The 25,493-nt window shown below is 41.9% G+C and overlaps 1 protein-coding gene across 2 annotated transcripts; it reads right to left on the bottom strand.

The window, feature by feature from the left end:
* Positions 1-745: 745 nt before the first annotated feature.
* RB195_010410 (uncharacterized protein) lies at positions 746-24,807 on the bottom strand (the record flags this gene model as incomplete). Of its 2 annotated transcripts, XM_064191399.1 has the most annotated exons (6): positions 746-1,035; positions 2,299-2,389; positions 5,362-5,463; positions 6,516-6,676; positions 10,882-10,936; positions 24,721-24,807. In XM_064191399.1, the coding sequence occupies 6 exons, from the start codon at positions 24,805-24,807 to the stop codon at positions 746-748; spliced, it is 786 nt and encodes a 261-aa protein (XP_064048982.1). The 2 variants fall into 2 exon arrangements, with proteins under 2 accessions (XP_064048982.1, XP_013307522.2); XM_013452068.2 differs by lacking the exon at positions 24,721-24,807 and having other exon boundaries at positions 10,882-10,927.
* Positions 24,808-25,493: the final 686 nt, after the last annotated feature.

Below are 25,493 nucleotides of genomic sequence, written 5' to 3'. Positions count from 1 at the left end.
GACGTCAGTCTCTGGTAACAAAACAGAGTAATAATGATAATATATTGAATCGGCATTTCAACTCATTATCAAAGCGCCGCTGTCGTTAATGGAGAGCAATTATAGGTCCTCTTGTGTACAAACATGTATGCGTTGTTTTTTCCCAAGATCTGCCATAAGGAGGACATTTTCTTCACACGCCCGATCTATTGAAGATTTCTTTTGCAGAAGTATCATGCATATAAGGATGCTAGTTGAAAGCGACAGATATTTCGCACGAGTTTCAACTATGTAAGCACCACTATGGTCAACTATGCAGGACCGAGATCCATTGAGAAATGGTAAGACTAGAGAAAGAAATCCTAGAAATTCAATGAGGCTAGCTTTAGTGTCACAGCAGAAATGTAGAGTTTCATTCAAAAGGCACTGTTAAAACAACCACAGAAAGATTTAAGTAAATAACTCGATACGTGAAGTTGAGCACGGATCAAATAGTTGAGGATTTCGGCAGAGAAGCAGTTCAATCTCACGACTTGGGAATCTTCAGTGAAAAAATTGTATGAATTGCACTGAATGCAGAAAGAAATCCAGTGTTTCTTGATTCCACTGCAGAACAATCCACTGTGATTAGTGAACCAAAAGATATAATTCCCATCATTTATATCACATGTAATTAGGCGAGATTGAGCTGCGTCTATCACCCTGAAACTGAGATCGAGTGAGTACATGTTAGGAAGTAACAAGCAAGGTTAATACTTCCGTCACGTCAGACCCAGAAAGGAATCACATGCTTTCCAGTCCGTGTGGTGTACTGGAATTCCTCGTGCCAGTAATAATGCCACAGTACATAATCGAATACATGATTTGTGCAGGTGCCAATGCCGAAGTAAAGAATGAGCAAACTGAGATGTGGGTTGGTCGGATGCAGAATCGATACCAGCAGTTTGTCCGCGGTGGCAATGGTGAGGATCACTAAGCCGAAGCAGTACGCATTCTGAATGATCAGCTGCGGCCACAACAGCAATGGATGCGGATGAACCACGCATAGGCACGTCACTGCAACGAAGTGTGTCAGATAACAGAACAACGAGAACAACAACGATAACAGAACAATTAAACTTCTAAACTCGGAAAACTGTTTTGTTTTGATGTCATAGATCCAGGTTCTGTTTCTTAGTTCATTCTGTTAATCTTTCAGTCTCATGCGGGCATGTCATGCCTGTTACTGTACATTCGTAGCTCTGTTAGGAACTAATAATTTTTCACCGCCACGAAATCAGTTCGCTTCACCTTCGTAATTGGCAACTTCCATTATTTTCAGTAGAATCTGTGGACATTTCTATTCACAGAATTAATACTGTGAAGACTGCTAACATCAAAAGTAGCTGATCACGAAATTGCCGATGTTGGGATCTCGGCTAGTATGTTTGGGTGGGGGGTAAAGTGCAAGATTATGAAATCATGCTCAGCCCCTTTCTCATCCAGAAAAAGGCATATGAAACAGCGCTGGTTGCTCCCACGCCTACTACGATCAACTTGTTAACACGACAAAAGCCAGGCAATTTCTGCGTCTGCAAACTAAATAATGTGACGCAAGTAAGCAGCGCAAGTTGCAGATTGCCTTCGTTTTACTAACGTAATAAGTCGCTGGAGATTGAGGTGCAAGCAAACCTATTTTGTTCGCTTTTTTTCCGTATAGCAAAGAGGAGTGAGAGCGGCCACGCTCATATTCGCAAGCTACACTCCTATCCCGATCTATCTGCTTTGAGAACCACCATAGTTTGTATTGTGAGGAGAGTGATCGAAGTGTGGCAGCGGTATTCGAAGCCAATGCAACTAGCCTTTCTGGACTTTGAAGCCGCTTTCGACAATTACGTGGTACTTTGCTTTCGAGGCTGTACATACGGATTCCCCACGCAAAGTATGGTAACCGCAGAATGGCAGAGCGTAATTTGTGCGTAGTTTTTGATTTGCTTTCCCCAGAATGTGCGGATGCAACTCTCAGCTTACAGATAGAAAATCTCTTCATTTGAAAAGAGCCATAGAAACATCTCTAGATGCTATTCAAATATAACGAGATGCAAGTGAACGATGATGGACGCTGTCGCGCGTCACGCATGCATAAATCATGTTATTGTTTACATCCCCACAGACTGGTATTTGGTCCACTGTCGGATATCTGGATAGTTGAATTTTTAGTTCTTTTCTCGAAGTTCTCGAATATTTAAACTACAGAGTTTTCGAATGGTTTGAATACATGCTATTGGTAATCGGAGCCACTCGTCTACTTGCGTGGAAGAGTATAAAGGAAACACTCACCAACTGTGAGCGCAAGAGCGATCATTTGTCCTGAGCACCATAGGCAGCGCATGTAGCCGCCATCTAGGTAGTTGGCTATGCATTCTTGCACCTAGACATGAAATGACATTCTAACACAATAGCTTTTCCTGTAGAATCAAAATAGCACGATTGGAACTAACAATTGATAAGGTAGTTCCCATACGATGTAAAAAAGGGGTGGTGGCAATTAGATCTTGACTACTAGTCACCCTACAGGCTTAACAGACAGTTATTTCGCTCGTAATCACATTTCAGTTGGAGCCTGAAATCTCACGTTATGTGAGGCATCGGTGACTTCGCGACAAAGCGATATCGAATATGCTTGCTTTGTCCCTCGCGCTCCAAAAACTCGTGCAATACTCGCATAGCCGACATATCGATGTAAAGCGTGCAGTTGAACCTGTGAGAGAACACTTGAACAAGGAGCCGAAGTAACATGTTCAGCACCGACCTTGTGATGAGGAACGAGACGGTGCAAGGAAGAGGCGCATCATTGCCAGGTGTGATTCTCGAGCTGTTCTTCTCACGGCCTACGGAACTTAACGGAGCTTGGCCCTTGCGTGCACTCAACTATACTGGTCACGAATATATAGACTAGTTGATGGTATCCTCCGACAGCCGTCGATACTGCCATCCTTTTGCATTTACACTTCAAATTTACCAGCAAAGTTTATGAAATGCGACAACTGCGAATAGTCGACGGTGCTGATTGTAGATGTCGACACGCTTCAGGCAGCTTTCGACATCGTTCTTATTCTCTTATTTTGCTACACAGAAGGTGAAGACATGACAGCTGAGATTTTTCAAATATGCTAAGCGATTCTAGAACCTTCAAAGATAATCTGTAAACTTCCTCTCAAATTAGCTAGTTAACGGTTTTTAGGCTATCTCACATCGGTTTTTGTGTCACCAAATAGTGTTAGAGAGTGAGAAGCTCGCACACAACTTCCGCACTTTTTACGAAGCTTTAGTTTGGATTACGTGGCTGAGTACGTAAGGTCTAGTCTTGGTGGTGCAGATTCTGCGTTTCACGAACAATTTGCGCAATCACATACCGCAGGTCTTTCCTGGTAAAGACACGTTACCTCGTTCATTATGTACTGCTGAAAAGATTCCCCTAGCAATGGAAAAATCGCAGAGAGCCGTAGTAACTACCCTATTCTTCAATAATTGTTTTCTTTAGTAGAGCCGTACACGAGGTTGTTATAGTCCTTTATTCGTGGCTAACGTTTCGGCAATATCGCCTTCTTCAGAGCCTGAAAGGGGTGAAATCGAACGTGACTAATCCGATCAAACGCCTTATCCGCCCAACAAAGAAAGTCCTACGTTAACCGTTGGGCCTCATAGCTACCAGTGGAAGAAAACATCGTACCTTAGGATCAGCTGACTATCCTGCCACTGCTAGATACCTGATGTGAGGTGACTAGCGCAATCACATATCAGCCTTAAATAAGGCGCGAGTTACCGCGTAATGAAGAGGCATTCCTACGAATGAGTATTTGCTTAAGGTTACTAGGGGGAGCTCCACGATGGCGACAGATTCTTCAAGTTTAGCTTTCCTCAGACACCGCCGAATAGCAGCGCTAACCTCATCGGAAATAAATGGTACACAAAAGGGTACTTTCTCCGTACCAGATTTATTTCGGGTTTGTGCTCTTTCTGTGATAGACCGCATAGGTGTGTAGCCGTTACTGACCGCAATTTTCCTAGCAAGCTCGATAGATTCTCGTCTTTCTTCTCTTCCAGTGCAAACGGAGGTGGCCGTGCGAAACATGTTTCGCACTACCGATCTTTTAACTTGTGTGGGATGGGCAGAAAGAAAGTGAACTAAGATATTTTTATTACTGGGTTTGCGGTACCACTTTGTCCTGTGCGTTCTGTTTGAAATATGCACTTGGACGTTAAGGAAGGGTAACCATTCTCCTTTGGGCTTATCCCGAGTGAACTTTATATACTCCGACTGCTCATTTAAAATCTTGAAACAGTTGTCCATCTCTGCTTGAGACGAACAGACAAGGAAACAGTCGTCGATATATCGGCAATATAGCAAAGGTCGTGTTTCCCAAATCGGTGCCTCAATCTTAGCCATGAAAGCAATGGCGAGCGTTGGCGCCAACCGTTGTCCCATGGCAAGACCCCTGATTTGCGCAAAATAGTTGCCCGACCATCTAAAGACAGTGCATTTGAGACATTCCCTGAGAACAACCATCAACTGCTCCACGGAAAAGCCATACATGTTTATAGAGGTTTGGTGTTCAGTTAAAAGCTCAAAAACTGCCTGCATGGCCGAGTCGTTGGAGACGTTTGTGTACAATGCAGTAACATCGAAAGACTCCATTACGCATGAGTTATCAAAATGCGTGTTCTTTAGGTGGTCCAAAAACATATGGGTGTTCATAAGGTGGGCTGGTACGAATTTGAACAGCTGCACCAACACTACGTTTAAGAACCAAGCGATCCTATCTGTGGGACCTCCTACGCAGCTTATGATAGGTCTTACCTTGAACGTTGAAGGATCTTCAGAGGCAAGCTCACTATCAGAGTTCAGCTTGTGAGTTTTTATTAGGAAGTACAAGACAGGACACGCAGGTAACTCTGTTTTAAGCCGGGTCGCAGTCCTATTCCTATTCCTATTCTACCCTATTCTTGTCCGATCGGTTCAAACCAAAGCAGTTTTGCGGATATATGGATCGGGAGCGTGATTGCATCTAATTCGCAGCACTACGAGTTGAACACACCAGTAATGTTTGCCGGAGTTTTGCTCATAATAGTTGCTTCCGATTAAACCACCACTGCCTCAAATTTCCATCCGCATTTTTGAGGTACAGAGCTATCCTGTGAAAAGATGTCCGGTAGCTATGAACAGGCTCTTCCTATGAAGGCCCCGGCAGAGTATGGGTACACGCCCTCAAAGAACGCTCTCATTGCACGGGTTACTCGTGACAAAATAAGAATAATGGACGCCATTTATGTGCAACAATGCGGCCCACCGATCTGGTAGATCTGTTTTTAATACTTAAAGAGATTACAGGAAGCACATACCTGTATCAGTTCATGAAAGAGTCCGAAATCGAAAATGATTACATCCGCGCTGAGGAAGTTGCCTGCATTCGGAGAAGACTCGTTGAAAGAGCATAAAAATATCTGTAAATTTCGAACGGCACATGAAATTCATTCAGAATTGCAGCAAATTCAGTTTTCAACAGTCTTGGTTGTTTTTCAGAGCAAAGTGGGCTAATCAACAGAATATAGCATCGACAAACTGCACAACACCCATACGCTGCTGCGCTTGCGTACACCTGGCCTAATTGTGATTAGAGGTGGGGTGCTTCATTCCCTCTTTACTTGCGTGTCCGACTATAAGTGACTGCGATATGGATAGGCCCAAGGGGTTGGTACTAGAAATGACCGGAGTTTCGAAATCCGGTTCCAAAACTTCAGAGATTCCGGTGTTTCTGAGCTTCCAAACCTCCAGCTTTGAGAAAGTTGGGCGAAATCCTAATTTTTTTTTTCAAACTCTGTGTGTTGTGCAATTATGGTAGATTTATAGGGCATCCTCCGTATAGAGCATGTATCCTCCGTTGTTTTCGACTAACGGAATTTTTTTTTTTAAATTTTGCTGGTTTTTGTACTTTTTTATATCATTTGATTCGTCTAGACTCGTAAATCTGATAGCGAGTCCCATCCTTCATTGTTTCTCTACTTCATCAAATCTTTGTCTAGTTACTGCCACTATTTCTGAAGTTCTTTGCCTTCTCATTACGAAAATGTTTTTTAAATTGCTGCGACTCTGTTTGCTTGATCTTAGAAATTTCTTGCGAAGAGACATTCTCATATTTGCCTCACGTGTTTGTTTACCTAACCCTAAACTTTCTGTTGCATATCTATATTTCGAGGAGATAGTTTTTACCGTGGTCCATTTTTTTGTTTTGTTTCAAACTTCTCGTTACATTACCTAATGTAAATATTTGCGTGATGAAAATTCTTGCTATAATGCATATCTAGGAAAACCTTTTTCACTGGAAAGTATCTTATGCAATTCCAGTTCCGAATTTCAATTAGTTGTGATGTTCCGGCGTGTTTGGGCATCCAAAAAAATTCAAAAATCATCGGAAAAATCTCTCCTCTGAGACTCTACTGCTTTCTAGAAATCTGTAGGCAGTTTATGTTGCAAAATGACGATGCGTATTACTCACCTTGTTAAAATTCGCTATGGAATACACGTGCTGAGCCAAGGATACGGTGGCAACGACGAATTGTGCAATGGCAAGAATGATTACTATTGAGCGATTTTTCAGCCAGATTCCGCAAAAATACGTCCACTCATCCTGCACTTGCACACCACGACACATTGAGGCTGAAATGCGGATGTGTAAATGGCGTCGAAACAGCCATCGCAAGTATTACTCATTGAAAAATGTGAAGAGATGCTGATCTAGTGGGCACGTGACGAGCGAGAAACCGGCTACCTTGGAGGAAGAACTCCAAGCGGGAAAGTTTCAGATCCTTTCAAGCAAAGAAACAACTGGGGATGTGTGTACTGTGTGTACTTTTTGAGGCCCCAATTTCTTGGGATTGCATTATGTATCTCTATATATTTTAACGCAAATGCAATTTAATTGGATATGCCATACCCAAATACCACCTTATCCATCATCGAGAAGAAATAAGCCGGTTGTTGATAAGGCCAACTCTACCGAGTGAGTGTTTCCTACCGCTAGGACTTCTCTAATAGAAGGTTCTTCGAAAGAGATCCGTTGTTGGTCCACTCCTTACTTTTTCCATGCATTAGGAGGTGAGAATTACTGTGAGTTCCAACAGTTTGGGTGTCCAGATTTTTCTTGGTGTGGCTATACGAAGTTCCAAAAATACAGTTTGACGTTTCCTTATCTACAAATTCACTGTTATTGAAGGGGTCTCTTAGAGCAAAAGTTACCAAACCAGGGGTGCAGAAAGAATCTTCGTTTCAAATGATTAACCTAGAAAATGCAACGACAAGCGATGAAGTGGTAGGCGTTTAACAATCTCCTTCGGATGAAGCAGTGCGTTCCACTTCAATTCAGAATCGAACAGAAGTGTAGGAATGTGCATGTACAATAAGCGATCGCTTGTGATGCTCAGACACTGTACGAGATCGCTGTCCTTTTTCCACAAGAAATATCGACTGTTTATCGACCTCAGCGGAATAAAAGGATTGGTTGTGCTCGAACGATTTCGAAAGATTGACTATTCGAACTGCTGCAGGATGTAATAGTGACTACGATACCCCTGACTCTTTTTCAATGAGGTATTGATCGAGAAGACCCACGTAGAGAAGTCATAAGCAATCTTTGTAGCGGTGATCCCTTTCTACTTTTTTGGCATGTAAAAAGTTCACCTGCAGCATATGAAAGTTTGAGTGGACCAACAGGAAAAGTAATTCAAGATTTTCTTCGCCAGATATAATGTTGTTGACTGAAGTTTCAGAGAAGCAACGCTACATGTTGTGAGTTTTGGGTATTTATTATTATATTACACTTTGATTTGATTTGTCTTAAGCTTATGACTGACTACACAAAATTGAACTATTTATAGGAGTGTATAAAAAAGATTGATATTTTAGGGGAACGTCGTGGGAAATCAATTTAGACGAAACGACTATTTGCATAAATCGAGGCTATTCTAGGAAGAGGGCGGAATTTCGCCAAATGTTTAATGAGAAGTGATGAGGGTTTGATCACCGCTTCCAGCATAGAGGCAGTGTCGAACGTGCTAGTGGTCGAAAACAGCATTCACTGGAGTTTTTCTGCACCATTGGAGGAACATGCATTCTTGTGATTAGAAGCGTCTGCCATCTGGGTCCACAAACGCTAAGACGTCTCATAAACGCATAGTCATGCTTTGCAGCACGATAAGATTCTGTGGTGGCCGATGAGACTTACTTAAAGACACAATGCACCTCTCAGGCTTCATCATTAATGAGGCGGAAGCACATCCGCTCTGCCTTCTTGTTAATGTTCATACTTTCTCGGACGATTTCCCAGAGCATGGAGACCACAACTTCCTATGAAGAAGAGAATGAATCACGGCTCGGTGCATATTTCCATGAGTATGTACAACAAGTAAAAAACTCTTCAGTTTGGAAAACACCTCTGAATAGGACTGCATGATTTCTTCCGTTTAGAACCGTAACTGATGAAATCCTAAGTTCAACCATTCGGTTTTCACTAGTACCTAATCGAAGGCTGCCGCTTATTGCTGCTACCTTAGTTCGTCCGTTTCTTAATCGAATAAGCTAAACAGCTCTGCGTTATGAGCACCATAACAACAACTAACGGGCTACAGTGACCAAGGAGCATGTTAGTCGCTGATGCAAGGCATTGTTTCCCTTCCGCAACCTCGTGTTTACCCTTTATATGCGCTTCATATATTCAATAGGAGTGCATCTCGCACAGTGTTTCAAATTTGACAGACGCTCCTGCTATTCCAGATGTTTTTTCTACACAGCTAACGCATGTTAGAATTACTCATGATTTCCCCGATTTTTAAATCCTCTACTTGAAGGTCTGAAGGAAAACAAATGGCTGCCATTGACATTGACTGTGTTAACTTGGGTTACGATATCAGTTGTGTCGTTACCGTCGTCGTTTTTAGGAGGTCTGTGCTGTGAAATGTTAAGCAGTCATACCTGTTTGGAAAATGTAGTGGGGTCAAAACGACATGAAGCACGTACGCAGCCGCGTACGCGGCTTCTCTCGAGGCGCTTCGGTGGAGCGTGGTGAAACCCTTGCTGGCATCACCCAGTTTGCGACGGCTCCAACTGCTGTCTCCACAGCGCCGTTTCGAGTGCGCAACTACACTCGTGATTCATGTCGCTTTGACCCGACTATATATCATGCAATTTGTATGCAGTTTTCTCTGATTGTGAAAATTAAGATTGCATGAGAACCGTGTAATGTTTATCCAACGGAACAGAAATAAAACTGCTTAATTCTGATCAGTATTGAAATGAGAACACTGAAAACAACAAGAAGAAACAATTCATACTTCTTCCGTCACAAGAATATCGATTTGAGGATTTTTGCGAATATCACATCACTTTTACGTCTGGGATGCAGCGTCGCTGTGAGCAAAAGAATACTCATTAGAAGACTGCATGAGCTATGCAATAGTTTGCAACGGTTGTGGTCTCTGAATTTCTCAGACGTCTCTGGTTTCCCAGGACATCGAAGCCAATAATCTTCAGCTGCTTCTTATTAATTCTATATGCAAGCACGCCAATTATTTCTGTCGCCGGTGTCCCCCAGTCGAGTGCAATACGAAGATCTCGAGACGAATGATCTCCTGAGTGATCACACTGAAAACGCAGCCATCTTCATCTATTGCGCATTGCTGTGGACGAGTTATGAGGTGTTTTCAGCCTCGACTGCGATTCATTGGCACCCAGTCAATTACGCTCTATTACTCGCGCTTTTCACGCCTAATTAAGCGTTGGAGGCATAGCAATCCACCCAGTATGGCAAGAAACGTCTCTTAGCAAAATCGGAGGAGAAGTAAGCAGGTCAGGTGATCTTTGTGTGAACTCTGTTAAGCTGACAGGTGCACAAAAGGTCCACGCGAATAGCTACGCGTTTAAGCCTGGGATTAGTCGGTTGAATTAGATCCGTGAAAGAAGAGGAAAGTGCATATTTTTCTTGCCGGAATGAGATTCTCCCACAAACACGCGCATATGCTCGTTCAATGTGGCGTTATAAGGGTATGTAGTTATGAAACAGTAGTCATAGTTTTAAAAAGTTTTAAAAAGCTTGCGAAAATCCTAGATCAAACATGCAAATCGCCAAAGATAAGAAATAAGTAATCGTAACAGTAGTCTTAGCATAAAAAGACATTTCTTTTCTAAGAGGTCTCCGAAATCTGAAATCTCCAAATTATCCCAAAAGATACACGTCCGAGAAACAAAAACCAGTGTGCTCATACATCTCTAATATTGATTTAGTTCAAGAAAGGAAAAATCACACATAATTAGAAAAAAAAAACACAAATTTCAGGATAGTTGACCCTCAAATTTTAAAAGCATGTCTCACACCTCTTTGTGGAAAGCGAAACGAATCCTAGTAAGAGCGGTTGACTTGAAACCGTTCTGCTTGCTGTTATTAAAATAGCATCTGAAGTAGGGAGTGTGCAATCACAATTTCTAAAAAGTCCGATCGCTTTGTTTGTATAAAGGAGGAGATCTTCACCATAATCGATGCGCTCCTCTTAAAAAAAGCTAGAAGCCGTAGAAGACAGCAGAGGAGGTATAGTTTTTCAACTATTGTCAGTTGTTTTGAGATCGCAGTTAGGCTCAAACTTAGGAGGAAAAAGAGGAGTAAAATCTCCGAAAATAGATCTGTTAATCTAAACAAAAGTAGAATTCAAAATGAAACATGTGGTGAGCGCGGAGATGATTGTCGCTGAACGTAGACCCGTGCGATGGAACAAATAATCAGCTGTTGAGGAATTGTGGAATTAAAAACGGATGGCATGCAATCTATCGTGATTAGCGAAATTGTTGTCTGCTACGTAAGATTGAAGAAGACGTACCCTTGTTTTCCGGTCTCAGGATCCGATCTTCGTCGGACTTCCGCATTTCGAACTTCTGCAATAATACACATCGTTCATAGAGGAGAGCTTACATGATAAATGTGGAGCGGATCACACAATTTTGACGATTAGAGAATGAAACAATAGAACGAAAGAGATAAGGACATGGAATTTCCTAAGGGCTTTTCCAGTTCTCCCTCTTTCTTCTGTACATTCCAATAAATTAATAAATTCGAGTTTATAGTGCTGTGGTATAATAAAAGGCGTAATTACGCAAGCATAGCACTTCTGGGTGCAGAAACATTTGCGTAAGAAACTGAAAAGATAAGTATGAGTTGCCAGGCTTTGTGATTTTTCTGCAGAGTGAAATAGGAGGTTCGGTAGGGCTGTTTGTAGTCGACCTCCGATTGCGGCAGCAGCTTTTTTGTTCGTGTTAGCGCCGAGAATACGCATCAAAAAGCAAGAAAAGTAGACGAATTATATTCGCATTGCGCCCACACATTTGCTCAAGTAACTGTCATCCCTACAGTTTTCCCCCGTCACAAATAGTCTTGCGAGAGAGCTGAAGTATGTAGTGGGGATGTTGCACATAAGCCATTAAGAAAAATGCGTGACGAAAATGTCTACGGCTCCTTCTCTAGATCCGTAGGCGGAAACTTCAAAAGGTAAAAACTAAAAGAAAGAAGTGACCCCTCCGAATGATGCATTCAGAAATGGATTTTAACTTTGACGTCTCCTTTAAGAGTTTTATTTAGTAGAAGTATAAATACGCGAATTTTCTTCTCTATTACAAAAAGGGCTCGAAAGGTTTTTTTGAATGCACGAGTACGTTTGCCTATTGGTGTTTAGAACTTATTAGGATCGTCACCGCTCGAATGAGAAGGGGTTATTCTACCAACACTCATTTAGGAATAAGGGACTGATAGTGTGTTTGTCGCTAAACGGTAGAAGATAGATAACACATTCGGAAATCAAGGGAACATATAAAAAAAAGGATAAAGTCACTGGCGCATCAATCCACTCGGGATGCGCCAACGCGTTTTACTGGAATTCGTAATCGTTGAGGTTTTGGAACGCGTGTTGGCCCATACAGTGAATTGCAGGGGCCAGCCGATGATCAAGTCAGTGTTTTTATCCTCCCAGACAAGTCTGGTACCAATTTATCGACCCCGGAGGGATGAAAGGCTTGGTTTGCGCTAGGGCGGTCCTCGACCGTGTGGCTACAACGGATCTCTAACCGACTGCGCCACACCCCAATGCTCAATTTTCTTCACTTGATGGGCTGCTTCAGATGAAATGAGTATAAAGAAGATAGAAAGATGGAGACCCACTGTCACATGGGGACGTCTTTTAAATGATAGTAAAAGTTGTCGAGAACCAGAAATTTGAATTACAGATTGCAGTCGTAGAGGACGATCAAATATTTCAACGGAGCTAATATGAAAGATTTCAGAAGAAATCTGAGGAAGTTCTGGCTTTGCCTGTAACATTTTTAAAGCATTGAAACTACTCATACTGGAAGTACCTCTAGAAGACTCATCGGAGAGAAGAATGCGAGGGAAATGTCGCCTTTTGTCGCTGCATAATAACGCTATCCGCAGTCAGAGATAATGCATTCAACGACTTTCTTCATTAATAACCAGAGATCATAGCAACAAAACAATTTTCACTTCAGCTAACTGGAGTAAACAAATGACTAACGAAATGTGGAACGACTGGGCCCGGAAGTGATCTGCTGCGGGAAAAACGTCGGAAGGAACAGAAGTGTTCTTGATTCCGACAACAAAGTAGGTCTGCCACGAAAGAAGCGGTTCTTTCCGCAAATGGAAGAAAGGTGCACCGTGGTTTTAGAGCGAGACTGAAACTGAGTAACATCCATAGGGAAGAAATTAATACTTCAACAGATCCGTAAGTAGTCTATTGAAGACAACGTTTCTAGCAAATACAACAGATTCAGGGATTTTCTTTGTCTCGCCAGAACAAAGGTGCTTCCTTATATATTTGTTTTCTCGTTTATGCCTATTGGTGTTTAGAACTTATTAGGATCGTCACCGTTCGAATGGGAGGGCATTATTGTATCAACACGTGTTGAGGAATAAAGATTTGATAGCTTGTTTGTCGCTGAATTCCGAACTAAAAATTTCATTCTGAAGTAATAATTTCATTTACCAGCATCAGTTTCATTCTCTGTGACGGGCATGATCGGCAAATACAGGTTCGGGAAGATTAGCATTTCCAAAGGCCAAACAAGCCCTTCATCCTTTCGAGGTCGATAAATTGTGCCAAACTCTGGGAGGATTGGATAAAAACAATGATTGATTGATGACTCAATGATTTGATTCGATGGGCGTTCGTGAACTTCAAACAATTCAGAATTAATGCCGAAGATGTTCCCAGTTTCATGCGGATTGATTGACCCCCGACTCCGTATCTTCTTATCTTTTAACGATTAACATCAGCTGTTGCTGTAGTTGATTTTGATTGGTTTTGTTCAAGGAAGAGATATTCTAAGGGTAAAACAAATTCAAAATTATTACTTTTAAAAAGGATTCCGTTTTTTTTTTCAAATTCACTCATTTGAAATATTTCACAAAAAAAAATCAAGAGGGTGCATTTTATACTCGTGAAATTTTAAAACACTTTCCTTCAAATTACAGGTATTTAAATCGTCGTTATTCTCATTTCAAATTGAGGGATTTTTTTCAAAAGTTACTTTAATCCAAGAAAAAGATGAAAACAAGATTTTCCTCAAACGTTCGATAACACTTCTCTGAACAGTTTAAAGCTACAACCTATGTCATCAGGCTGTTGTAGCAGCACGATCATTAGTTTCCTCGCAATCTGCGATGGTGAGGAAAATATTTTTAGACCCCGACAAGAGAGCGATTATTAAATCAATTATAAGCAAATGCACTGAAAGTGTACCGTGTCAGTCGAGATTTTTTCCTGTTAATTCATCATTCATCATTCTTTAGTCAATAATTCTTTTTTCCACTAATTTGTCACTTTCATGGCTCTCGGCTGAGCTCACATGCAAACGGTACAGCGAGTTTGGCAAGGCATCACTGCACGTTTCCGAGTTAGAGCAACGCTTCAAGATTTCAAGGGCTGCAGACCTTTTCAACAAATCTTTCACAGAAAAATGATGGGCATTGCAGCTTCTCGGAGGGTAAAAAGAAAACACAGAAAAGGAGGATTTTTAATGGCACGAACATTTATTTGTGAATTCGAAGTGGAGATTTGCTCCTGGTGGATTTAATAAAAAGTACGCAGAAGTGATGATAGGTGTTATTCACATAAATGGTTGTTTTTTTTATTTTCAGCACTCTCAAGGAATACTGTGTTATTCTCTTCTGCAGAGTTAATTTTATGCGGATTTTGATGACTGCTGCGAAATCATCCAATAGGATGTAACAGAACGAACCGGAAACTTTGCACGATAAAGTAGATAGCGCAAAAACGTTTTTGAAAAGTTGAATCCTTCCCCTCTTTACAAAAAAGATGTGATCGTTCCTCCTCCTTTTTAGACTTACCTACGTATTGTCGCTTCGAATTAAGAGATACACAATTAGAAATGACTACAAGTAATTACAGTTTCCATGACGACAATAGTACGGCCAGAGAAGTGCATGACCGCCTTGCTACAGCCACAAAAGGGTATGGCAAAGAGAAGAGAATCAAGAATTCCTCGGTAGGTTTGCTTGCGAATGCTCCTCGACAACTTCCGCGTGTATCTCGATATAGCACATACGTGCACACTCATTTATTTTGATGTCATCAGGAAATCCGATCACTTGGACTTCTGCTTAAGGGTGCGAATGGAAAAAAAACAAGGCTGCGCATAATTGCTCTATATGGAGAACATTGCAGAACTTTTGAAAGTAAATGGTTATTTTTGAAGTCGGGTCTGCACGTCGGCGACATCAGAATGAGGTGGAGTCAGTTGCTGAGCGCGTAAAGGGGATAGTCATCACCTAGCAGCGATGTGGGCTCAAATTATAATCATGCTAGGTGAGGATGCCATGGAGACGAGTGTATAAATTAAGTGTGATCAAGCATTACCTATTTAGGAGAAGAAAACAAGTCCAGTACAAAGGAGCTGCAGTAGATTAGCGATTTCATCAACAAGTCTACCATAACGATGCGCAGGAACCGTAGGAGATTACTTAGCACGGCCAGACTTTGGAGGGTCATTTGGAACGTAATAGACGTAATTTATAGACTTTTTATCATTTCGTGCTCACTGGCGCAAGTCGCGCGCTGGAAATAGAAGGTGGAGTTATTAGCGGGCAAAAAACCAGCACAGCATCACTTCCATGCAAGCAAGAAAAGAAAAACGAAGAGCATGTGAGTTTCAAGATCTCATGAGTGGTGTTGAATGACAAAATTGTTACGGTAAAATTCTGACCTAGGAAAACCTGGAAAAAAGTCAAAGCTGTTGGTGAGAAAATACTGTAGTGCAGAGTGATTTACTAACGTAAAAACAGTGAAGTGAGTGAATTACATCGAAGACTCTTCGTATGTGGAGAAATGTTGTGATGATGAGAACTCGCGCGATTTTGAGTGAGGAGGAATAATTAATGAATGTTGCCGGGGATCGTCGCTGAAAACACACACACACACACATGGATTATCAAACATTCAAGCGTAAGAGTTCTCGGGCATAAACACATCCGCACAAAAAACCTCAAAAACGATGCTGGAGGACCAATGTGGATTCCAGAGATATCCCTGTAAATGATCCGCAAAAATCCAACTCTCCCCCGCAATCGGGCTGTAAACAAGTAGGAGGTAGTGTTCTACGCGGCAGTGCAGCTCTTTCAGTTAATGAACACCTCGATCGCGGTGTGAATGTGTGTGGAAGAACTTGGGTGTCGCTATTCCCACATACAAACGCACTACTTGCACATGAATAATACTCCAACTGCCCAGAAAGAAGACATTCGTGAGAGACAGAAATTATCAGGTTGAGGAATAGCAGCGCACGTATCTTTACAAAAGAAAAAAGAAAATAGCACGAGGGTTTTTCTCTACAAGCCTGTACTATTATTTGATTTTTCATGTTATTGTCTCTTGTTTTTCAGGTCATTAGAGTAAAGAATGAAGTGAGTAAAATCAAACATTTTTCGGCATTTCTGCAGTGCATTGAAATGATAAGGTTGCTAGTGCTGAGATTCCTGTTGTCCATGGGTCCACATTACTTGGTCCATTGCCAAATTTTGGAAATTGATCTTCAGATACAAGACAGGCACTGGTTGAACCAATGCCAAAGTGATAGAAAAATTCTTCTTTTTCAGAGAAAAAGAACGAGTACGGATTGATAATTAGGAAACTCTTCACGGTTGTTTTCCTCATAGTTCCCAATGATCTCCTCATATCTTTTAGCGTTTTTCCGCGGCCTTGCGCAGCCGGGATCACTTTTTTCAAAGCTTTATTTCCGTAATTTTTCAAGCGTTCATTAAAAATTTTAATGCCCTTTTGTCTATGCATTCCACAAATCTCATAAGGAGATTTATGCAGTGGCCCTTAACACCTCAAATAATTGCGAAAACCTGGTTGTGCCGAGATTATTCTGTTTTGTCAACTTTACATCCCAATTTAATGATGAAACGGAAATGAATAAAACAAAAAAAAATTAGAATATGTACCTCTTCTAAAGGAAAAGTTCACTATTGAAGAGCATATGACGTTTTTGAAAAATGTTCTATTTCTACATGCATTTTTCAGTTTGAAAAAAACAACGCTTATGTTCTATTCCTTAACAAAATATTCCTCTTCTCGTCATGATTTTGTCCCGTTAAGTGGTGCGGTCCGCTTCTCTTGGATGGGGCTATTTCGCCTAGTCGTGTGCTTGCTGAGGTTCATGCCAGCGATGCTCATATAATTGTGAATCGTATCAAGCCGGTCCCAGTACTCGCTTTCGGGGCACATCCATCCCAATCTTGGAGGCAGGGTCCCTCCCTCTAGTGCATCAGAGGCAAAGCTCTAATGAAGAGCACATAAATTTACTGAGTATCCTCCTTTTTCAGCGCTTGTTTTTGGGATTTTTTTCCGCGCATGTCACTAGTGTTCTGCTAAGGTGGATGCTTAAAGGCATCACCTCACGAATCTGAGGTGGTGCAGATTTCAGGTGGAGTATTCAAATACGTTATGGGAGACCATGGAGAAGGGGGTGATTCCGTCCATTTTTTCCGAATTGCCGTAAAAAATGGCCCGGAGGATGCGGCGCCGCACAAGGCTGGCGCGTTCTAGTCGAACTCCTGGTGGAAAAAAGTGCGCCAGAGCGCCCGAAGCCGTATCTTCCGGGCCGTTTTCTACGGCATTTAGGAAGAAATGGACGGAATCACCCTTCCCTCAATAATCTACGATCCTGTAGACGAATAATCCACCTCAAATCCGTACCACCTCAGATTCGTGGAGTGATGCCTTTAAGCTGCTCCCACTTTGGTGACAATGTTCATGCTTGTAGGTGTAGACTAATTCAGAGAGGAGTGTGGACCTTAAAGTTACTCGACTTTAGAACTTGCATTCGAGGAGTTTGGAAGAATAGGTAAATAAAATAATCGCAAAAAAAGTTGGATCTCACGTGACTTGATGCAGTTGAGGAAGGGCGCGGAATGGCAAGAAAAAAAGTATATACAGTAGTATACAAAGTATATTTTGCTGCTAATTTTCCACACCCTAAGAGACATTTATCGGTCACGAGAGACCAAGGTCGCTACTTATTCCTGATAATCAGTGAAAAATGTGCGTTGCACGTCAGCTACCGTATGACTGGGTGACAATATTCCATTAAAGGCGTGCAATGAACAAATGTGGGAACATTGCTGGATACACTAATGAGAACGTTAGTTCCAAGGAAAAAAAGATGCTCGGATATAGATAGATTTGCTCAGGAAGAGCCTTTAATACTTGTATTCAATTTCTGCATGGCCTAACACTTCTAAAGATCATTTGCTCAGGAGTGATGGCGTATGGCCGATATCTCTATTTCTTCGGGAGCTCATTCAGGATCGAAGAAGCGTTAAATGCATTTCTTTGATGCCCGCGATTCGTGTCGGAGCGCCGAATTTATACTGCTTCGTTAAAAAAAAAGCACATTAGGGGTGCAGTGATATGAATAGGGGGTCAGAAAAACGTAAAGCAGGGAAGTCAAGGCGTAAAAGTATGTGGTTCCAAAGGTGGTAGCAGATGTGGTACGGTGTTATGCATACAATAGGAGTATGTTACGATTTTAACGATTCAATTGAATCATATCAAAATCAATCATGGTCGAAATCATGCCAGGTTGCCAGCTGACCTCGACCTTCAACTTACCGCGAGACGTGGTAAGTTCGAATTAAACGCGAAAAATTGTTGCAAATGAGCCCGATCTTTTATTTTTATATGCCGTATGTTCTAGTTTGTATTTCAGGCAGAAATCCCACGATTGGCAAGTAGACTGCAGGTTTGTGAAATCCCGTTGTAAGAGCGAGAATAGCAGGAATGTGGAAGCTAGCCTAGAACTTCATGCTGAGTGTTCATCTTGACCTTCAAACTTATGGCCCATTAACAACTGCATCTTTTACGATCAGATCAGATCTTTTAAACATTATCGTGGGCATATGGAGTTCCTCTGACAGAAAGCAATATGCGCTCAATTGCACTCTTCCACAGACTCCTGAAGCAGGGAATTTTAGAGAAAATTCGATGGAATGTTCGCTCAGGCTTGCGGAAGTAGTTTCTATTAACCAGAAGTGTTCGCACTCATGCAAATTCTGTATGTTTTTTCAACGAAGCAACTCCTTGCACACTAAGGACTGGCGAATAAAACCACTCAAAGTGGAAATGAAACTATTAGCACCCGTAGTGAATAATGAGGTCCACTTTACAGAATTTTACTTCGTCAATCTCATGTTTCTGAACTGTAGCTGGTCCTTGGAAGGACCGAGCCCTTCGTTGCTGCAGAGACCCTCAGGTTTCTTTCTTTCGTCGAGGAAGGTTCAAGGCTGGGACGAACTCTTGAACCTTGCCCGGCGTTGTCCTTACGCGCAGACTGTCTTGACACACCTTCATCACCTTTTTTTACAGTATGAACTCTACTTAAAGCACTGAGAAGATTCTTTGATGCTCGGAATATCTGCAGAGACGTCTTTTAAAGTATGATGCTACTATGAAGAACGTTGTGAGATTGGTTTTTTTCCCCACCTTTCACGCCTACCTCCTCACACAATTTCTTTCTTCTGGTTTCTGGGAGAAAAAAATAGCGAAATACGAAGTGACCTGACTGGATTCTATGTATATCAAGCATCGATTTTGCACATCATGCACCAAGTTCCACTGATGAAAATTCTTAACAAACAGGTTTAAAAGATCATTTTCTAGAATCAGATGTAAGAAAACAGCAATGTGATTTTTTGAAACTGGGACGTCGAACGAGCTTATGGGACTATGAAAACGTATGTGCGTTTTGAAACACGAAACTAAGGACTGTTAGAAGAGCTTGGTTAGGAGAAGAACCTCCTCTCCTTCCCTCCATTTTCTTCATAACCTTCAACTGAGTCAATTCTCCAAAAGAGGTTAAATTAACAAGCAAGTTCACAATACATTCCAACAAAACTACTAATCCTCTCAAAAACTCATTTTTTCTCTTTAATGTTTTTTTAAACTCGCACCATTTCTTCGCAAAACGCAACCTAACTGTTTAAGTTGACGTCGATGGAGCTTTTCGAGACTACTGGAACATTGTTCTAAGGTATAGCTAAACAGAAAAATGGATGGATGGTATGGTGAGAACGCTGCTTTCCAGACTTCCCAGTTTTGTACCTGTGGTTGCATCAAGCAGCATGTGTACTGTCTTCCAGTAAACGATATTCATCACTTGAAAATAGGAATAGTTTCGAAGAATTCGTGACATTTCACGACATGTGTCGGGCGTGTACGGCAAAGAAATGGAATCCAGATCGAAGTGCACACTAATCGTAAACTTTATGGATGCTGTTTAGTGTCGTCTAGCTTACATACTTCTGCTCCGTTTGCTTAGAAATTGCCTGAAACCCCATCTTTATTTTTGAGTGCGACTTGTGCTACTGATATCTGAGGGCTTGTTTACAAAACTTCAACCGCACGAAATGAAAGTGAATCCAGGGATCGCGCATCAGCTTGGCCTGAGGTGTCTGTATGAGCCTACAGCTCATCGTGTGAATGCCGCAGGTCTCGCCAGGTTGCTGACCACCTAGCTCATCTCAGTGGTCGAAGCTAAAATATTAGAGTGTAAATAATGCACGATATATCTAATGGAAACAAACGTATACGGCATCCATTACACGCAGTTTCCTTGTATATTGTATTCTTGTATATTTCCTTTCCTTAGCTGTCTCAGAACGCATCTATTCTACGCCAAATAATCATGAATAATCTTTCACACCCCAGTTGAAAAAAAAACAACGTTCACAACTCTAACAAGGCGCAAGCGTCGAAAGATTATATGAAAATCCCACAAGAATGAGGTAGAACTTAAAACTATTACTCTTTCAATATCTTTGTCTTAATGTTTTAAAACGGGTTGCATGGTTTTCTTAAAGCATGGTTTTCGTTGGTAACGCAAATGCCTACAAAGTTTAATCAGTCGTGTCAGTTTAAATTAAACGTTTGTGCTTGTTTAATTAATAGCTTATTTGGTTGTATCTGTTTTAGCAACCGCTTGCTACTCTCAACAAACAACGCACGATCTGCAAGACGAATGCTGCGTCAAACATTTTCGATGACGACTTATTTTTGTGAGAGGGTTGAGCACGTAACGTGGTGCGAAGGTACCACAGGGAAAAACACCTCTTACAAATTCAATGGCCGGACTATCTCACAAGCGGTTCTCATCTCTTTATGATCCCAACGGCGTAAAGAGTTTTATCAGTGGATGACCTGGGACCTCCAATTCATGAATTTGAAGAACCGTTTTTGAAAATTACAATCACATTTGAAATCTCACATACTTACGATAAGAAGAGCCCTCGGGAATTTCCCTTACTGCTTCTTTTAACTGCATGATGGCTCTCAGCGTTGTTGAGTACTCAGTTCCGATTAGACGACTATTACACGAAGTAGCTGGAGTTAGCAATCGTGGAGGTTTCTTGACAGCCGCATCAGAAGTGGGTCGAATCTCCAAATCCTCCCATGACATACTCGAACGCATTAGAAAGAGAATGTAATGTGCGAAAACAAAGGGATAGTCATAAAAATATCATTGTGCATTCTACTCTCTATTTAGCGTTTGGGAAGATGCAGCAAGTTTCTGCACTCATGTGTTCAACATCACACACTGAAAAGCCATCAGTCACACTCAGCCCAGAGCTATTCAGAGACAAGCACATATTTGTGAAACTTTTATTCCAACAAGTGTTTTCTTAGAACGTCTTCGACCAAGGAGACATGGCAACTACTCGCCATGGCGACAGTCCACAATTTTGTATTTGTAACGCAAGAGCAATATCCTCAGACATCCAGCTGTGTGTACATCATCTTCTGTTTATCACCAGCTTTTCTCGAACCTACAGGGCGCATCGAATTGCTCGTGGCTACTTTGCGGGAGACCAATCGCGAAGAAGCGATGTTCAGGAATTAGTGACACTCGTTATTCGCGGTTAGAAGACCCCATCACAAAATCTAAGAAAGTTTGGCTCTCTTGCTTACTCACTTGTCCATCTCGTTAGTTCTTAGATCTTGTCTTCTTGTCTTACCGTCCATCGCCTCTGGTCCAAAATCTATGAGAATCATCGCCGATTTCAGCACTTGATGGATTGGCAAGGAGCTAAGGATGATCCGCAAGGAGATGTCTTTTCACAAACTCGTGCTTGGATTTGTCAAATTATAAGCTTATGCCTGACTTTCTCGAGACGACGCACGACATATTTGGGTTGAATTTTGGGATCTTCTGCCTTTTTGTACAAAGTGTTGGCGAAGTTCAATCTCATATGTACGCACATCAGGGACGATAAATGGGGCGCAACTTCAAAAACGAGTTGGCTCCATTAGTGCTTTAGCTATATGCGTCAGATCCAGGGTGTGACGATGACCGTAGAGGGTTTTTCAAGAGTAGCCCTTCGTTCTTGTCATCGTCGACTGTAGGAAAGCCTTAGACAATGTGGAGACAAACGCAATGTCTGCATTGCCAGCTTCTGATCTTGTTGTTTCTGGGCCTCTGAAATATTAGTTTGGGTTTTTAAAAAGTTTTTAGAAAATGGATGTTTTCTCCATATTTCGTGCAATTATGCATTATTGCTGTTTTTGTTAAATTTTAGCGGTCAGCATGGTTCTGCTGCGACGATGATATGCTGCACAATTCATCCTTTCACGCGCACTTACATGAACAAATGTGGGGGAGATGCTAGCCCTGCAGGCTAAAATCTTATGCCTAGAGAACTCGTAGCAGCAAAGCGAGCCATTGAAAAATCGGACTTCACTGAGGCTATTCGGTCCTATTCATGCGCGCAAGTAGTAGAGACTGGACCGCGTATTGAATCTTTTCATTGCTACCTGCAGACTGTGGCTCTGCTTATACTGAAAGGAGACACGTACTTGTCTCTTTGATATCATACGAGCAATACGAACTGAAATATTTTAAGGCAGAAGTTCCACATATATCAGAAGCGTAGCAGAATACATATATAGCAGAAAAAAAAATTATGCACAAAGTTACGGGCTCTAGTAGTTTGTTGTCGGCCAGCACAGTGCTGCACTTGATAACCTCGAACGTCATGGGTCTAGAGAAGATGGATTTTTTGGCGAAGAACATCCTTCTGGTCACGGTCAGTCGACGCTGCGTGGACCTAACATAGAAAGACTGCCCGGCCGAGAGCAGAATGTCTCAACTAGTATATGTATGGATGGGGGTAGAACATGGAGAAAGGCGTCCTAGATGACACATCCAGGCAAAAATGCGGACGATCGTCTTCAGCGATACCTTCCGTTCATTGAGTTAAGTCAAAGATAGGTTTCTGAATACGAGAATCTTTCTGTAGATACCACTTATACGAAATTTATTCGTATATAAAAATCACTCTCCTCTGCAGGCTGCAAACTCTCTGGGGGTCTCGGCATACCTGCTCAGATCAAATGAGAGTTCTGTTCCTACGAATTGCTGTCCATGTATTGACGGAAGAGAAACGAAAACGAATGATATGCAGCCGCGAATCGCGAAAGCCGAAGTCATTGAGTCAGTCAGCCGAGAAGGATAAGATCGAACACGAACAGGGAAGCGGGAAGGCGGCGTAAAATTTTTTTGACGAACTTGATGTGACAACTAGCGATGAATTTGGCAAATCCTGCTGCCCACCGAGAACAGCACGAAGCGAGTTGTCTTACACCGATACTCGGGCAACTTTTAAACTCAAAATAGGTTCTAGTTCACCAACTGGTAGTACCTACAAAGTTTGAGTCAATACTAGCACCAGTGTCTCAGTAAAGGAGGAAAAGTGAATTAGAGTAAAATTGAAGAGATACAGGGTTAGCTATCCTTTGCCTGACTGCACTGCCACTCACAGTACTCAGAATTGATTTCGGCTCGCCAAACTTTCGGGGTAATCGGATTTACAGCGGGCCAAGCTTTAGAGCAGTGCTACTTGTTAAAAACGCAACGGATAGGATTAATTAAGAGGCTTCAATGGGAACAAAGATATCGACGTAAACAACGTAGATGGGTGAAGGATTCATGAAGGTGACTCAGTAGACTCTTATAACTTCGGAGGATCATAGAGTGATGCTATTTCGCTTGCAGGATTGCGTAGTGACGCTAACTGTAGTACTGATGCTGCGGAAACAATGCAAAAGACGTTCCCAACAGACCTGCAGCAGACAGAAAAGAGAGAACAAGAGTTTTACTGGCGTTGCCCCTAGGCAGTCGACCGTCCTGACGAACGGGTATTCAAATCAGTTCAATTTGTCGTAAAGATGAACCTCACTCCGCTCATTCATTCATTCACTCAATCATTCAATCATTTAATGATGGACAAAGCAGCAAAGATACTTGTGAACAAGGAAAGAACTAAAATGCAGAAGAATCGAAGGAAAACGGGTAGGCAACGCCACGGATTTTGATCTCTGCTCTATGACGCAGTCGCTACTCCTACTCTGAATGTATAAAAACGATCCCGATGTTTTTTTTTCGTTCTCAAGAAAGAGTTTTCAGAGTATTCAGAGCTCAGATGTAAGTCTTTTTAAAAGAAGAAACAGTAACCTCAGGAAAATCTGCGAAACTGATTGCGAACTCGCTTGCTGGGCAGCCGATTCCTGGCCTATTGTGATGTTATAAACAAATTTGCCTGAGAATGCGATTTGATATCACGTTATCCGTGCGACACTTCATTTTTGCAGCGCGCAGAGATGCGAGACCTGCACATCGCCCTTGGAACTTCCTTCTATCCTTCTGTCGTCATTTCGTGCATCCAGATTATAACTTTCCAAGTTTTCAATTCGTTTCGGTCTCCTTCGTACATTGAAAAAGCAGAACCTAGCCGTATATGTCCTCATGCCCTTTTTATTTATTCATTCATCTACTTATTCATTTGTTCGTGCACTCCAGGTCCTCGACAGCATTAGATAAAACAAGTTTAAAGCCTTAAACAAACGTAACGACAAAAAAGTTTCTTTTTTGGACATAAACGTGAAGTAAAGGACGAAGTTTTCGATCAATCCACTTGGGATGCGACCCCACGTTCACTTCAATTCAGAATCGTTTAAGATTTAAAAACGTGTAACTGGCTTATACAGTGACTTATACAGTGCGGTGACTAGCCGATCTGTCAAGTCAGTATTTTATCCCAAAGAAAGGACTTCTCTCACCAGTCGAAAACAGCTTGCTGGTACCTCTCTGAGTATTGCCCATGTTCGACTGTCTTTGAATCTCGGCATGTTGAAACAGATATACCATTGTGTATGAGGGTCAAGGAGCATCTAGATGGACTCGCAAAATCAAAAACCTTCACCCCACTTGGAGCACACCGTAGAATATGTCATCCAAACTCCGAAGTAGAGGTAGAAGTTCGTATATTATCCTACGAGTCCGAAATCACAGCACGCAGAACGCTAGAGGCCTTTTGGATAACCGCCAAAAGTCCAAAAATGAACAAGAAGGATGAGTGCATTGCGATCACAAACGAGTTATCCCCGTATCAAGACCTATGCGGGTTTTGATCTACGGGGCGGGCCGTGAGGTCCCTATATAAAACCCTTGTGACTCGTAGTTGTGGTACGTGGTGGTCTGCTGAGTTAACAAGTCTAGCTAATGAGGTAAGTACTAGCCTATGTGTTGCTGTTTGAGTTTGCTTACCGTTTGGGTGCTTTCTGTAGGGTGATGAGGCGCTTGAGGGGATAGATCACTAATGACTTTGAGTTTTCCAGGCTCTGACGAAGGCGATATCGCCGAAACGTTAGCCGCTGTTTAATAAAGATCGATACCAATCTTGGCTACAGCTCAAGGAAATCAGTTAAAACTACGTTTCAACATGCCGAGATTCAAAGACAGTCGAACATGGGCAATACTCAGAGAGGTACCAGCAAGCTGTTTTCGACTGGTGAGAGAAGTCCTTTCTTTGAGGCAAAAGATCGTCTCAGAAAGGCAGTATTTTATCCTCCCAGAC

Source organism: Necator americanus, chromosome III (assembly GCF_031761385.1).
Source record: "Necator americanus strain Aroian chromosome III, whole genome shotgun sequence".
Classification (NCBI taxonomy): Eukaryota; Metazoa; Nematoda; class Chromadorea; order Rhabditida; family Ancylostomatidae; genus Necator; species Necator americanus.
This window is presented reverse-complemented; position numbering and strand designations above follow the sequence as displayed.